We start from the raw sequence: 17,355 nt of genomic DNA, 5'->3' as shown, positions 1-17,355 counted from the left end.
TAAAGTGTTCCAACCTAAAAAACGAACTATCACTAGAATAAGCAATGTTTCTTCAATAGAAGACTACATTAGTAGTTTGAAAAATGAAGGGTGAAGAATTGACTCTAAGATTCACTCGAAGAAATTGAATGGTGAAAATTGTTTTAAAAGTTAGGCTACTTGGTAGGTTAGATTACCGAAGACAAGTCTCTTTGATGCCGAAGGAGTAAGAGGGATTGCTCACCAAGGGAGAATTCCAACAACGAGATTCGAACCAAGTCTTGGTTTAGCGAACAAAATGATCCTTACCAACACAACCAACCCTCATTAACAAAGCTAGAAGCTAGATGATAAGCGAGCACATCTATGGAGTCTAAGCTTCAAATTGTTCAAAAAATTTAAAAGCGAACTATAACTAGACTAAAAGTTGGTTAGTAGACACGTATAACCTACTTCCTAAGTGCCAGACGAAAATAGCAAATTTGGATCTGCATGGATCCGAAGGATCCTCATTTCTTAACCATTCATCGTGCATCGTGTGATTAGAAATCATTTGAATTTTTTTTATTTAAAATTAAATATAAATAGTACCTGACAAAAACCAACCGCACGATGTACGATGAACGGCTAGAATGTGAGAATCCTTAGAAACCCCACAAAGTGGATCCGCAAAGGATCCTCTTCCAAAAATAGCTAGAAGGAGTTGAATCCCGTACACTTTTCCTCCTTTCACACTCTGATTTATTTATGTCGCTTAATTTTCCACGTAACAAAAACCTTTCTACACACCCTAACACCAACTAATAAGAATTACACAAAATCGTATCAAATGTCTCGATGCTATTAGGAGTGGAAAGGCATTTGTCATTTTAACTAACTAAAATTGCATCAAATTATTCATATGGTTAGATTTTGTAATGACTTGAAATGTGATGCTTTATTAATCATGACTAGGAAAAAAGAGAGTAATATGTTGATCTGCTTCAAAAAATTTACAACAGACAATACAGAAACCCTACCAACCCACCTGACTTGACACCCCCCACGCCCGGAAGAACGGCAAAGTTCATGTTATTAGTAGTCTACTGTTAAAACTACAAAACTAGCAACCTAATAAATCAAACGAGCCCTTCAGTCCCGTAGGAACGAAAATTCACGACAGGATTTTGCCGAGGCTACCGTCTCAACAACGTTCCCCAGCGGCAGCTATTAACATTTGTACATGCGTGTCATAAGTTATGTTCTCACTACAGGTCAAATGGATCCATCAAGGTGATCAGGGCAAGAATTTACAACCTGCAAAATAGAAACCCTATAAGAATGAAAACTCGGCAGCAGATGCAGAGATATGGAGAGCTTTCCGAAGCATTTTTGAAAACAAGACAAAAAGTTCAACCAATATGCACAGCATATGACTCAGTCGTCAACCATCAGCAATACCACTCTGTCAATGATCAGCAACGGTTTATGCATGTGTAAAAGGATTAGGAACTCACCTAATAAATAGTACAGTCAGTTCAGTCATCTATACAACTCGAACCCATGTTCCGCCACACATAGGACAGCAATAAGCCCAGCGGCTGATCCACCAAGTCTCCCGCCCAGTTTGATTCGCTGGAGTAGTAGCACCTGAGGAAGCAAAAGCTGAAGTCTGCCGCAAACATCTTATGCACTGCATGCACACGAGTAGAAAATAAGATTCAAAGAATCACACTATTAAGATGGGGAAACAAAAAACATGGACTTTTCATATCAAACCTTGTACCAAACCCCTTCTAGACCAGTCTTCCATACGGCAGTAACAACATCTCTCCGTGATCCCATTATACCAAGATATGCCCCCAGACCCACTGAAGTGTTTAGGCCAAAAGCTGCATCTCTTTCAGACATCCTGCGCTTCCTTGGCCACAGGCCATGGGCTCCATAATAAACATCACAACTTTCCAAAGATCCGGAATCAGGTGGGTCTGAAGAATTACATAGCTTGGGGGTATCATCTTGAGGATCCATATCATCTGAATCAGACCAAGGCCCACCATACATATTGCGCCTATGCCACTCTTCGGCTGGAGGGTGGAGTTCTAACTCTCGGAGTAACAGACCAGCAGCATCTGCACCTCTAGGCCGGGGCATATTCTGTATAGCCAATCAGTTAAAAAGATTGTAACTGTGAGATTTTAGATTGTAATTGACACTAAAAAATTAACTAAAATTACTGTACAGAATTTTAAACAACCAGTAAACAAGAAAGTTAATCCTCTAACAGAATAAAGTTGCAGGCATTGAGTTTAGCAGCATTATTAACAAGAGCAGAATCCGTGCAACTCCCATCATCATGAGTGGTATTTTAGGAAATACTACTATACCTGCATATGAGGGCCAAGGGATGCTTCAACAACCTCCGGAAGTACAGTATAATTGCCATCGATATAATGCAGCCGAACCTGAATGTTGCTGCTTCCCACCTGAGAAACTGGCAATGAATGTGCCAGGCTTGCTGTTCGCCGGCAAAGATCCATAAGGATGAGGAAAAGGACTTTCACCTGCAGGACAGCAACAGAGTGCATTATGTCATTCTACCTTCTGCTTATCAATTTTCTTTGATGAATGGAATTATCCAATTAATTGAAAATGTCCAAAAATGAGACATTAAGATTGAAAATCCCATTCACAGTTCACAAATCAAATGATTTAAACCAGATATGGACAACTAAGGCAACATGTAATATTTTGTGAGAGATCTAGGAAGAAGAGAGCATCGATTTCTACCTCCTCAAAAGTGTAACCCTGACCAGCATTTCCAGCACCCAATCTTGACCTTCCAGCAGGTCCTTCTTCAACTCCTTTTGCTCCAGGTATCTGACCGGGCCGAGCTACCTGACCCTCCTCCGGTCTGACCATGGTTGTAGATGATTTTGCAGAAACAGAACTGACCTCCTCCGCCTTTCCAGATGCGCCAGGCTGTGGCTTTTGCATATTTGCATCAGTATTTCTCTGTGCTCCCCCAGAGAAACGGGGTAGCTGAGCTCGCCGAAAGAAAAAACAGAAAAGCAAAAGCTGGCATAGCCTATGAAGGAAATGGCAATCCCCAATTAGCCTAACAGCAGGTGTGCCAGGAAATGTTCCTGTATTGATACTTATTGGCATGAAGGAGGACGGTCCACTAATGGGGTTTGGAGCTGAATTGGAAACTCCATCAGAGGTGCTACTAATCTTTGCAATTGCACCCTGAACCCAAGCTTGCATCTGGGTGTTTCCTGTTGATGTTGGTGTTCCACTTTGACCCCCTGAAAAACGTAGCACTACGTTGTCAAAGAAATGCTGCATTGCAGACAATGCAAAATAAGAAATAAATATATAAATATAAAATTTGAATGATGCCCGATTCTCCTAACATAAATAATCAGCAAACACCTCCTGAGTAAGTCTAACTTCCAAATGGTTTTGGGATTTAGAACAACCATATCTGGTCAATCCTGATGTAAACCATTATTTCAATGCGATTTTTTTTTTTTCAAACTTCTTTTGCATCTGAATCCAACTCTAGAAAAAACATCTTTGGTTTCCATAAAGAGTAGAAGAATGCATACTGACCCTGACTGGTTGCAGGAGAAGCCGAACTTTGGGTAGGACTAGCCACCATATTGCGATTGCTGCCAGCTCCAGCATGGCTCGCCAGTGTGCGACAAAAACTTGCATAGCGCCGCAAGCGAGTGATGAAATGTGAAGCTAAATCAAGAACTGCGTCGACGTAAGCCTGTGTTATGTGGATAGATTAGGCAAGTGAGATTTGAAGAAATCATAAACAAACAATATCCCAGCACACGTGAGCTGACTGGAGGAAGGTTCAACTAACCATCTCCATATCCATACTTGGGATTTAGAAGCCCAAACTAGCGCATTACTAGTCTTTCTATTATTTATTTCATAGAAATGTGGGCAAGGGCATAACCCACAATCATGCACCTATATGACTGGATCCCACATTGTTGACTATATTTAAAATACATATGGCAAAAACCACCAATTAAAATGCAAGAAACCACCAGTTGTTTGTCAAACGTGATCATTTTGCAGTGCATAACTCTCAACAAGAGAAAACATAAGTTTAAGAAGTTTAACAATCAAGTTTCAACAGAAAACCTGAATATGTGGAACTAGTGCTGGTTCAACAGCCATTGCTTCAGGATCAATGCCTGATAACGTTTCGCCAGACGCCTGCCATGGCTCTGGTACCAAAGCAGATGGATTTATTAACGCTGATTCTATTCCCTTCCCAAGCATATCAAGCAACAACCGCGCTTGCATGTCAAGAACCATCGCCCTAACTTCTTGTGCATTTGTACCTTCCAGTAGCCTGCACTTTATCCTGTCGAGATTCTGCATCAAAACAGATATAATTTTCTGAGTCAATCACCAAAAGTAGTCAACAAAGATGTGAAACTGAAGCTGCAACGATAAGGATGCATGAACTACTTAACCCTGTCCTGAAAGGCTGAACCTAAAAACAGGAATAGAAAAGGATAACATACGTGCCATGCAACAGCATGAAACGTTGATTGAAAACTTGAGTCTTTAGGCCAAAAAGTCATGCGCAATGCCTCAGCTTCTAATTATAATCTAGCCATTTCCCATTTTAGTCAGTTTCCCATGCAATCTGTCTTAAAATATTCTGAAACAACTTTTCTTATATGACACGCCAAGATACTTTTACAATTACAATCTCCAACATGGGAAACAGGGAGGCCATCTAGGTGATCTTTTGCTTGGCAAGTAGAACTGTCAACATCTCTTACTTGTACTGTCAATTGGCTTTAACAGAAAAAGTCCTTTTTCTTTTTCTTTTAAATTTCAGATAAGAATTTTCAACACTACCACCACGAGGCCATTCATATAAGAAAAAAATTATGGGTCATGAATTCATTTAAAATTCAGCATATATCACTACTTGCACAAACAAAATATATTACATCATATCTGAAAAATTTTATCAAAATTCTATAGCCACCCACTAGAGTAATTATGAACAAAATATCTCTGAGATTGAGTAATAAAATGTTAATGCATCAAGATTTATAATATTGGAAAATGCAGCAAATAATTTCACTAAAATGACACCTTTGGTCCTAATTGTCATTTACTTACAAGAAAATCTATAAGCATCTTGAAAAATCTGCGCCATAGCTAAAAACTTACAGGACCATACTGTTGTCTGTGCTGAGTAGAAGGAAGAGAATGAAAATCTGCATCCAGTACTGCAATGACACTGTTCAGAGAAACTGCAACAAACAAAAAACCACAATCAGAAGGTTGTGCACATCATTTACGAAGAATTTTTCTATAAAACACATTTATAATGGATTGGAGACCTATCATTTGTTTCCTAAACTTTCAAGAACTACTTTGCTATTTATCAGTCACACAACAATACCACCAAAAAGAATCCCAAATTATTACCAATGCCATCCTCGGCAGCACTCTGTGTACAGCCAACAGCATCCCACCAATCAACCCCAACCAAAAGACTCCACCAAAACCTGCCATGATGACCATCAATCTGTCATAACTTACACATCCATAAAAACTCATTTCAGGGATTCATGGTTTATCAAGGTGGAAGAAGTACCTTTCGGCAATGGCCCGTTCCCAGGTTGACGAGTTTGCCTTCACTTGGCTGCTTGGAACAGCAGGAGGAAGAACACGTATTATTTTTAAAACTGTACGGTCCTTACCACTATCATGCCAAACAGAAGCTGAGCAGCAGCTTGTCGACGAGAAGGCAGGGGCAGCAATCGCAGATCCAACGTTAATCTGGTAGTTATCAACAGGTGCAAAGTTCGGACCAGAGAAGATGTGAACCCCACCCCGGAGGAAAGCAACAGCAATCTCACCACCATGAGCAGAATAGACTATTCGAGCAAGTGTTCTAACATCACTTGGCAGGTCAAAAGGATCAAAACTGACTCGTTTTACTTTCTCTATGCCAGAATCAGGAGTCTTCCTTGCATCAGTGGTTGCTGTTGTCGCTGCTGCTTGGTGACTTTTAAAATCATTAGTTGGTTGTATGCTTGTGTCCACTTTGGATAGCCAAACAGTTTGCATTGGTGCCTGCCCACCAAAACTGGAAGTAGGATTTCCAAATATTTGGTGAAGAACAACAGGCTGAAGTGATGATTCCCAGCGTTGCACTCTCCATCCTGTAATTGATGGACCCTCATCTGGATCATAAGGAGACATGTATTGTCCTGCACTCATGAATCAATTCATGCAACTACTATAGTTCAGACATATTTCTAAGCAAACTTAGTTTCTAATCAGGAAAAAAAAAAAAAAAACATTGAACAGAAGGCAGAAAAGATGGCAAGGAGGTCCATTCAAAAGGTCCTGCAATAATAAAGCGGAAAAAGTACTTTTTAAAAGGCAAGAAAATACATAAGACTACCACTCAACAAGAACAAAGAAGTATGGAAACAAAGATTGTACGAAAACGAGAAACAATGACACACTGGCTTATGTTGTTCAAAATTACAACTCTAACAAACCAATTTTCTGAGAAATTTTTAGGAAAAAAGTACATCTGGATTAGAAAAGATTAACAAATAAACAAATAAATGCATGCTTCGTTACACCAACAACTTGCAATTGAATTCCAAACACAAGGAATAGAGGAAAAAAAGGTTTTCAAGGAAGAAGACAATTAGTACCCTCAACTATGACAACAGCTATGACAGAACCACCACGGGTTGGATCAAAGGCAACCGCAGTAACTCCAGATCCCCATGTAGTGGTAGTTGCAGATTGAGATGCAGACTCGGGACTCACATATGCTGAAAAATTAGAAACTGGAGAGCAATGAAGTGGTACAGTATCACTGAAATCTGGATCTGTCTGCTTTCGCCCTTGCTTTGCTTCAGATAATAGATAATCTTGCCAGCTAAACAAATATGCAGCCAAAGGGGAAAAACCTGCCCAATTGGGTGGATTCATTGAAGGTGGGACCCCATCAGTTGTGCTAATCTTTGGAGTTGCATGAAATCCATTTCCTAGGCCAGGAGCAACCTCCCAAACAACAACCGTAGATGGGTTTACAATTGGAACGCCTGCGACATGCATGGCACCACTGTCTGTTATGATAGCATCAGCTGCCATGATCCCACTAGGCCCAGCACCCAAGAGTCCCTTGCTTGTTTGAAACCACTTTGGTGCAGCACTAGTCTGATTAGGAGGATACTGGGACCAATGAAGCTGAATAGAGCCTGAAGAGAAAACAGAACAGACGCACAGAAAACTGGGCCACCTAGCTGAAACAAATAACAAAATATTGCATCAGATACCACCGTTCATACATTCTATAATGAAAAAAGGGGAATATAAGGAAACTTGAAATTAAGAGAGGTTGCAATGAAGGAAAAAAACCTGAATTTTGAGACTGCTGTGAAAGAAATTTTTCTTCAAAAGTTGACTTTGCATTAGAGGATGTACTTGATTTTGAGGAAAGCCACCTATACTGGTTCATAAAAAATAAAAAATAAATAAATAAAATAAAAAGATCAAAAAAAACATTAACCATCAATATCATCTGAAAAAAGGATACCGCAGTCACACCAGCAGACATAAAATGCGAAGTTCATATAAACAATAAGCAAGCTAAAATGTTACCTTTCAAAGAACAAAATACATTCAGATGGGCAGAACAAGAAACACAAAAATATCTTTAAAAACCAAATGAGTAGCAGACAACAAAATTGCTTACTGGGGACACTCCTGACAGCCACTTTGTAACAACTGCAATATCCTGCTGCCATTCATACTCTCGTTGCCAGCGGCTGGCATCGCGTACGAGATTAGTTGGCCCCTAAACAGATAGATCAAATATAAACATTTCTTAATATTTATAAAATAAAATAGAAAGGAAAATTGGCCAAGATTATTGAAATTTAGCTGTTAGTGGAAAAGCCACATCAAAAGCTTGCAAGGGGAAAAGTTATCTACATAAGAAGAAATCAGTACAACAAGTCTAGCTTACTTGAGAAGGCTGAGTCCAGATCGTTACTCTCCCATGGAAATTGGCAATTAGTAAGGCACGAGGGCAAGAAGTAGGAGACCATTCAATAAACTGAACAGAATCACGAGGAGAATCTGAAAAATCATTGAAAACCATCTTGGTTCACAGAATTATAACCAACATTTAGGAAAGCAAAAGCAAAACATCAAAGGTCTTCCTAACCTAGCATCGAATGAAAAAGACAAGCAAAAACATATGCCAACTCTCAGGAGGGAATTGTCATCCAAATGAGATAGGATTTGAACACCTAATGAACTAGCAGGTAATAACTATTGACCGCGGATGCTAAAAAACAACTTCGTATGCAAGAGAGGAAAAGAATTTGACATATGTAGATGTTCATAGCAAAAACATATTGGCATTAAGCAAGTCAAAAGAGAATTATAAAGCCTTCATAGTTAATTATCAAGCTATTCACTGCATAATTTGCAGTGAAGAAAACTTAGGCAAAGAATCTAAAGAACCAAAGGCTCTTATAAAAGCAAATAAATCATCTAAGTACCTGCATTGACATTGAACACAGCACACTCAGTTGGTCGCTCTGGGATCACGATATGAATGGGAATCCAAAAAGGTGCATTTGCATTAGAACTACAGAAAAATCCATAACAAAAAAGAATTGTCATAACTGTACACAAATGTAACTAATTAATAGGGAGAAAATAAAATAAAATAAAATATAGGCCAAACTTAAGCAAGCTTAGTGCCCACCAACCAGGCTGCCTAGTTTTTACACTCTAGAGATTCCTTGATGATCCATTTGGACCCTATACGAAGGGAGGGAAGATGTTCTATTTTGAAAAGTAACTACAATTCTTAACATTCTATAAGGATTCATCCTTTTCTTTTCATAGTGCTTTCTGAGGTCCAACTAAGAAAAATAAATGCCAGGTTCCATAATCACGCATATTATCACAAACAAGCAATACTAACCTTGGAATACTTGCACAAGTTTCTGATGCACAAGCGATGGCATTCAGCTTCCCGCACCATGCAACAGCACTGGAGAAACAATAAAAAGACTACACATAAAGCCAAATCTTCTGTACGTAACTTAAAACATAAATGTAAGATGGCCAGGACAATTTAGCAGTATCATGGTATTAAGGAAGTAATATCTATTCCAACTACCTTTCCTTTATACTTCTCGTTTCCAGAGTTCTAGTTACCTTGACCATCACAAAGCTGATAACTCATACACCTCTCAGACTAAGGCAGGAAATTAGTATTAAAACTAACGATTGAATTACAAAGTGAAGAGAGGAGGTAAGTTCTCCTGAGTTGTAAGAATGAAGCAGCCATTATCCAGTGCAAAAAAATTCTCATGTCCACCTTTATTTACATCATAGAAAGTTATTGATTGGTAACGGTTCATAGAGCAATGGCGTAACTAAATCAATAAAGACCTAAAATTTTGGAACCACCCGCCGTAGAATCCCCCAATATCAATCCTTCTCTCTCCACATTTCAAAGTCAACAACTTTTCTCTCCTTCCCATCTCGGTATACACTATATAACAACAATTTCTTCTTTCATTTCAGAAAATTTTGAATTTTTCTCCTTTAACACACAACTACAAAGCTCAAACCGATACAAATATTCTCTTTATATTTGTCGTACCGCTTCGAAACCAAAATCTAAACACACTGCAATCACCCCCAATAAAAAGAAGCATAATTCAATGAACAAAACTCAAAACCTAACAGACTGGAGCTCGAATTTCAAAATTTACCTAAAATTGCGACAAAGCTCGGGGACGCTCATCTTATGCTGCAAATTGGACCTGGGCTGCTTGAGCCTGATGCAGAAGACGGCGGCGGGGTTGACTGCGTCTTCCTCCATGGGATCGTCGGGCTCGTCCACCGGCTCTTCCTCTTCGTCTTCTCCCCCTCCTCCAATGCTCTCAATACTCCCCGTTTCGGGCTTGTCGCTCTCAAGGGAATGAGCCACAGGCTCGTCGTCAGAGTCCTTCACTTGACTCATTACCCCTAAACCCTAAAAAATTATATATACAACGAATCACAAAGCAGAGAGAGAGAAGAATGTGAGTGGTGGAAAGTTATAATTGAAGGCGACAGGTATCACTGTGTAGAGAGAGAGAGAGAGAGAGAGTAGTGGGGTTGGTGTGTATGTTTGAAAATGTTGAGAGAGAGAGAGAGAGAGAGAGACTGGATTGGAAGATTGAATTTTTGTTTTCTGTTTTTGCTTTTGAGGACAGGCTCCAGGCAATTTTGGTTGATATTTTTTTAGGGTTTTTGGGTGGTAGACAAAGGCATGTGGTTCCAAAACCCAATTTCCAGGCGTTGGTGGTGTTGGATTTTAATTTTTGGGTGTCAACATCTTGTCTTCCCTGGATTTTTATTTTTTAAGCGTGAATCACTTCACTTATCTGATCGTACTAACGAAAAATGAGACTCCTTGTATTGGAGTGTGACCGATTTAAGGTCTTGTGGAACACCAATGTAAAAAGAAAATAACGAGTCTATTCTTTCGAATCGCGTCGGTCATACAACGACAAACGCATAAATAATCGCGAGTTTGACGGGTATCTCGCGCACTGCGTGGCTTCCAAACCAAGGACTTTCTCCAACACATTGGTCCTGCGTGTGGAATGTGTGACCAAGGGAGGAGCTATGCAGCCTTTGACATTTTGGTAGTACATAATTTGAGGCTTTTGACAATTAGCCCATGCCAACCTGCTTTCAACATTGAACGGTGCTATCAATACACTTATTTTTACCTTTTATATATCCCTTTTAGTTTTCAACCGTTGCATCGAATGGATTAAAAATAAAAATAAAAAAATTAACAAGAGTGTGTGAATATATTGCTACTTCAACTTTGCCCTTATCTAGTGCACAAAAGTCATATTTTTTTAAAATTCAATTTATGTCACTGCACCTTTCAAGTCCAACAATTTAAATTTTGCCCACCCCTTTTAAAATTCTTGGCTCCACCCTTCGTGTGACCTTATGAGTGGCGTTATCCATAAAAACATTATTATGGATAAAAATTGATCTCAAATACACAAACTTAGAAAAGGCAAAAAATATTAGCGGATAGCTTTCTTTTAAGTGACAACAATGAATGCGTTGTATTGGTAATCTATATTTGTTATGAAGCAAAATATTAAAGTGATTGGTTAATGTAAAATTAAATTTCGAAAATAAAAAGGTCGCATCCTACCCACCACTTATAGAAACTTGAATAAAAATATTTTCTTAAACAATTAGGAGAGAGAGAGAGAGAGAGAGAGAGAGAGAGGGAATATTTTCTTAAACAATTAGGAGAGAGAGAGAGAGAGAGAGAGAGAGGGAGAGAGGAGGGAGGGAGGAGTCGACAGTTTCTTGGTCTGACTGGGAAGGAGGAGACATTGTTGTGCTGGCTGGTGATGTGCTTCTCTGTCTAACACTACAATTATATATGCTTTAATGTGATTGTAATTTGTATGCACTAAGTTTGTGAAATCTAGGGCGTTCTATTTTTAGGAAACTAGATATTAATCTTTGAAAATGATTTAGTTTAGACAAATACCACTTGCAAGATTAACAATTGAATTAAGGGAGTTTTAACGAAAAGCCCATAATACTGTTCACTTTAACGAAAAACTACATTTTTACACTAAAAAGTCAATCCTGGTACTATTCACTTTATCCTTTATTTTGTCCTTATCATCAAAACTCAAAGTTTTCAAGCCTTTTTCATTAGTTTTTCTTTGAAATAAGTCTCTGACCAACGCTAGCCGACATAATTCCACATTAGTTGTCATTTATTTCTTTGTTATTTTTCAAATTATACCCTTTTGTCAATGTTTGTAATGAAGACCCCTTTTTTTTTTCTTTTTTTCTTTTTTTTTTGTTAACAATCATAGGACATCATTTATTATAACTTATTTTCAGGATGCATATGAGATATGTTTTTAGTAGTTTTTTTTTAATTCTCGTTCAAATTTCAAACTGATTTTAGTTCATATTCGAGAAATTAGTAATTCATTTTCTAAAATTAAGAGGGCTATGTACATTGTGACATCCCACATCGCTCAGAAGAATAATCCTTATATATATATATTCTCATCCCTACCTTGCACGAAGCCTTTTGGGAGCTTACTGGTTTCAGGTTCCATGGGAACTCTGAAGTTAAGCGAATAGCGCACGAGAGCACTCCCAAGATGGGTGACCCATCGAGAAGTTCTCGTGTGAGTTCCCAGAAACAAAACTGTGAGGGTGTGCTGGGGGGCCAAAATGGACAATATCGTGTTACAGTGAAGTCGGGCCCGGAAAATGATCCCACCCGAACCGGGATGTGACATACATAGTATATTGTAATGGCATCACCATTTTTTTTATCAAGGGCTATGTACTAAGTTTGTGAAATCTAGGGCATTTTATTTTTAGGAAACTAGATATTAATCTTTGAAAATGATTTAGTTTAGACAAATACCACTTGCAAGATTAACAATTGAATTAAGGGAGTTTTAACGAAAAGCCCATAGTATTGTTCACTTTAACGAAAAATTACATTTTTACACTAAAAAGTCAATCCTGGTATTATTCACTTTACCCTTTATTTTGTCTTTATCATTAAAACTCAAAGTTTTCAAAGTCATTTTTCATTAGTTTTCCTTTGAATTATGTCCCTGACCAAACGTCAGCCGACATAATTCCACATTAGTTGTCATTTATTTCTTTGTTATTCTTTCAATTATACCCTTTTGTCAATGTTTGTAATGAAGACCCCTTTTTTTTTTTTTTTTTTTTTGTTAACAATCATACGACGTCATTTATTATAACTTATTTTTAGGATGCATATGAGATATTTTGTAGTGGTTTTTTTTTTTTTTTTTTCTCATTCAAATTTCAAACTGATTTTAGTTCATATTCGAGAAATTAGTAATTCATTTTCTAAAATTAAGAGGGCTATGTACATAGTATATTGTAATGGCATCACCTTTTTTTTTATCATGGGCTATGTACTAAGCTTGCGAAATCTAGGGCATTTTATTTTTAGGAAACTAGATATTAATCTTTGAAAATGATTTAGTTTAGACAAATACCACTTGCAAGATTAACAATTGAATTAAAGGAGTTTCAACAAAAAATCCATAGTACTGTTCACTTTAACGAAAAACTACATTTTTACACAAAAAAATCAATCTTGGTACTATTCACTTTACCTTTTATTTTGTTCTTATCATTAAAACTCAAAGTTTTCAAAGCCCTTTTTCATTAGTTTTTCTTCAAATTAAGTACCTGACCAACGTCAGCCGACATAATTCCACATTAGTTGTCATTTATGTCTTTGTTATTCTTCCAATTATACCCTTTTGTCAATGTTTGTAATGAAGACCTTTTTTTTTTTTTGTCAATATTTAGGTGCATTCGACTAGATACTATGATTTAAGTGCATTCATATAGGTACTATGATTTAGATTCATTCAAATAGATATTTTGATTACATATTTAGGTGCATTCGACTAGATACTGTGATTTAGATGCATTGTGGTAGGTACTATGGTTTAGGTGCATTTGTCTTGGTATTATGATTTAGTGCATTCAATCAGGTACTATGATTTAAGCACATTAGGACATGGTTTAAATGCATTCGATTATGTATAATATATGATTTGGGGTATTTTTATTTCCTCTATGCTTTGAATGGTGATAATGAATAATTTGAATTAGGTACTTGTTTAATTCTTGTAACGTATCACTAATATTTTTTTGGACGTCTAGATGAGCGAGGTATGTTTATCGTTTGAGAAAGTCAAACAATAGTCAATGCCAAAAAATATGGAGCAAAATAAAACCAAATATTTAATATGGGCACTATGGGAACCAAAAAAAGGCATTAAATATTTTAAAACAAGAAAATATGAACTTTAATATTTATGATGACATGGAAATTTAGCCAAATGATTATAATGAATATATAATTTAACATAAGGTTTTAATTGAATTTCAATCTTTATCGAGGATTAAAATAGAGAAACCCCTTTTATTTAAAAAAAAAAAAAAAAAAAAACAAACAAACAAACAAAACTTGAAAGAGATGGCTAAAGAAAAGGCTTTGTGTTGATGAAACAACGTCAAAACTTGAAATTCCTTTTTTTAACACTAAAAATAAATTACAACAAGGGATACTCGATCAAAGGATCTTAATTTCAAACATGTCAAATTATGATTTATATAATAATAATTAAAAATTACTATATTAAATATGTAAGTGGTCAACCATATTTTCTTCACGAAATATATGCATATGCTGAATAGAGAGTGATTATATTTGTTCCATTACCAAATATTTTGAACGATTGATCTATTATTCCAAAGCACACATTGAATTTTTATTTTTTTAATCAAAGTTACTGAAATGTCCTTCAATCTCTACTCAATAAAATTTTTCAATGCAAATCAAAAGAGACTCGCTAGCTCTCTTCGGTCGTTCTAGTGTCCTTGGCCATAACTGCTGCAAATCCACCTTGCTTTGGTGATTTTGAGGACTCACGGTGGACCTACGACGGACTCATGGCGGGCCCATGGCCAGGTCCGTTGCTAGGCAGCCTTCCATGGCCAGATTGGTGAGGATTCTCCTTTCTTAGATAGTCATGGTTGCAGATCCGTACGGCTATGTTGCATATGGTTAAGACTAGCAAGTTCTTTTCGCACTGTGAAGATGAGCCGACGGTGGTTTCTTTTTCAATGGAGCTGTAACTGCGTTTGTTTGTGCCGATTGCGGTTTGCGTGACCTCGTTTTTTAGCGATTTGGCATTGTGTGATCCTCAGTTCTGGACCTGCCACCGCTGATCTATTGTGGCATGTTCAAACCGATGTGCTCCTTGTGTGTTGGTTGCGGTGGCCATGTAGGGGATTTAATATTGTTCTTTGTTGTGCTTTATTATCTCCATATCAACTCCCAGTTGACACCCTTCTTGTAACGTATTGTGTTTGTGTTTTCTATTAATGAATTATCTCTATTGCTTTGGTTTTTGAAAAAAAAAAAGTATCAACAATTAGTCAAAGTAACCACAACCAATTTCTAAAAATAACATCATCCATAACAATGAATTTTATTAGTAGTAGCATGTTAAGCGCATCACGATGCTATGTCATATAACAAATTTAAATACTTGCACGAGTTCAAACTCTTTCCCTTTTTAAATAAACTTAAATAATAATAATATTACTTGAATTAAAAATCATTCGACAACACTAAGGGCTGAAGCCATTAAGCTCCATCATGAGTTGGAATTATGAATTTCTAAGACATCTATATATGGTTGAAGTCAAAAAACAACTTTTGAAAATAATGCAGACCTATATGGGTAATTGGAAGCATGAGCCTTGACGTTGAAACTCACTTAAACCCTAAACGGATGGATGTGCGTGTATACTTACGGACTTTTAACTTACTCATGAATTAGCAATATTTTATTTTTTAAATATTAAAAGAGATTTTAAATTCAAATTAATCTTATCGTTGATAAAAAAAAATGATGATAAACATTATTTAACAATTTAGCATGCGTGTGTTACGTTGTGAGCTCATAATATACGTTGTAAGCACCAACAATTACGCATTCAATTAAGATAATGTAAAACCAAAAAAATAAGTTGAATTGTATGGCCTATTACATTTAATCTCCATGTCTTATCACTTTATATTTTGTGGTACAAAAATCACCAGATGCGGCGAAATATATTCCAAGCTGAACGTTGAAAAATCGAGCCCGGACAAACGGTAGCAGACAAATTACACGCAGGCATATGTTGACCATTGCAAAACCTCAGTATATTGATTTTCTGGTTACGGTCGCATATTTCTGATTATGATTGCAAAACCTCTACATATTGATTTTCTGATTATGTTGGAAAATTAGTTGTTGGAAAATTAGTTGCTTAGTTTATATTATTTGTAATTTTTTTGGGTCAAGAGTGTTTGTTTTAGTATTTTTCTATATACAAGAGTGCTTGAATTCATTTTTTAAAGGGACCAGTTAGTGGCTTCATCACGACATTCTATCATTTTGAGGATCAGGAAGACTGACAATAACATTTCAGCCTTCCCCTGACCACCATCGTGTTCACAAACATTAGGAATCGAACATTGGATGCGCCGTGTGAAATATGAACATGAAATTCGTCCCCAATCACTGCGTCACCTTGTGATGGTTGTATTTGTTGTTTTAACAAGTCATTCTCAGTGTAGTCTTATAAGTTATGTAGGGTCTTGATCAATTACTATTGTTCTCTTTCATTTGATACAACATTATTAATAATTTAATATTTTGTTTGTTCGTAGCGTATTTTGATTTTTCAAAATATATACGTATATATATGTGTGAGGTAATTAGAATAATTGGTCTTCTTTTACCGATGATCCATGGTCGTTGTTGATATGATTGCCAATTATAACGGTTTGGAATATTAATAAATTATGTCTCTTTTAAATTGAAACATACATCACGAAAAATACAACACATAATTTTCAAATGCTTGCTACCATTTGAGTTCTTGACTTTGAAGTCGAGCACCCTTCAATTTTTAAGATCCGGGCATTGGGTGGCTAGCGACCTTTAATTCAATATCAATATTGACCACAAAAAGGATTAAGACAAATTAAGGAAATAATCTAATGTTCATTTTATATTTTTGTGTAAGTAATTTATAGCTTTGTGTCTACGTATAGAGATATTCAATATCTTAGTAGATAAAGTGTTAAGTTTATACTCATCCGTTTTGAGTTCAATACTCTCATCTGCTCTAAATTATCAATTGGAATTGTTTTTAATACTCCGATCATTCTCCCCTTAATAATAATTTAAAATATAAAAAATATCCAATATAATGTGTATTTGATTAGATCGTGATATATATATGTATATGTATGTATGTATGTATGTATGTATGTATGTAATATAATAAAAATAACTTAAGTAAAGTGCATTTTTAGCTTAGAGACAAATTAAGCACCAACAACATTTACTTGTGATGCATGTGCTTGCAAAATATATGTTGTTGGTGCTTAGTTTTAGATTATTAGACATAGGATACTTAACTTGAGATTAAACTAATATCTAGGGCGCTTGACTTATAAGATATGAAAACCCGTTGTACAAATTAAATAAAAGTATTATAATCAATATTAAAAATAAAAAAAAAGTTTTATAGCCAAAATGGTCCATGAGATTTGTATACTTTGGTCCCTGTGATTGTCTACTATTAATCATTTTGGTTAGTCCGTGCAAAATTATGTTAAATAAGGATCAAAATGACAAATATACCCTTACTTTAATAAATAATGGGGCAACAGAA

At 36.4% G+C, this 17,355-nt stretch overlaps 1 protein-coding gene across 2 annotated transcripts; it reads right to left on the bottom strand.

Moving 5' to 3' along the window:
- Positions 1-901: 901 nt before the first annotated feature.
- LOC137726579 (mediator of RNA polymerase II transcription subunit 16-like) lies at positions 902-10,209 on the bottom strand. Of its 2 annotated transcripts, XM_068465512.1 has the most exons (17): positions 9,777-10,209; positions 8,978-9,046; positions 8,547-8,635; positions 8,006-8,118; positions 7,733-7,834; positions 7,396-7,486; positions 6,684-7,280; positions 5,606-6,224; positions 5,437-5,516; positions 5,176-5,258; positions 4,123-4,359; positions 3,574-3,736; positions 2,749-3,266; positions 2,346-2,522; positions 1,738-2,115; positions 1,476-1,651; positions 902-1,275 (listed from the first exon to the last, which is right to left on the bottom strand). In XM_068465512.1, the coding sequence occupies exons 1-16, from the start codon at positions 10,025-10,027 to the stop codon at positions 1,505-1,507; spliced, it is 3,714 nt and encodes a 1,237-aa protein (XP_068321613.1). In that variant the 5' UTR covers positions 10,028-10,209; the 3' UTR covers positions 902-1,275; positions 1,476-1,504. The 2 variants fall into 2 exon arrangements, with proteins under 2 accessions (XP_068321613.1, XP_068321614.1); XM_068465513.1 differs by lacking the exons at positions 8,547-8,635; positions 8,978-9,046; positions 9,777-10,209 and having other exon boundaries at positions 7,396-7,481; positions 8,006-8,121.
- Between the last annotated feature and the right edge of the window lie 7,146 nt (positions 10,210-17,355).

Source organism: Pyrus communis, chromosome 2, assembly GCF_963583255.1.
Source record: "Pyrus communis chromosome 2, drPyrComm1.1, whole genome shotgun sequence".
Taxonomy (NCBI): Eukaryota; Viridiplantae; Streptophyta; class Magnoliopsida; order Rosales; family Rosaceae; genus Pyrus; species Pyrus communis.
Note: the sequence above shows the minus strand (reverse complement) of the source record. Positions and strands in the feature narration are given on the sequence as shown.

Bases quoted from the DNA above. Each gene is read 5' to 3' on its own strand.
- LOC137726579 (XM_068465512.1), bottom strand. From the start codon at position 10,027: ATGAGTCAAGTGAAGGACTCTGACGACGAGCCTGTGGCTCATTCCCTT. The intron at 8,119-8,546 runs GTACTTAGATGA...ATGATTTTTCAG, and splicing joins TGTGTTCAATGTCAATGCAG to ATTCTCCTCGTGATTCTGTT. The intron at 3,737-4,122 runs GTTTTCTGTTGA...CACATAACACAG, and splicing joins CACTAGTTCCACATATTCAG to GCTTACGTCGACGCAGTTCT.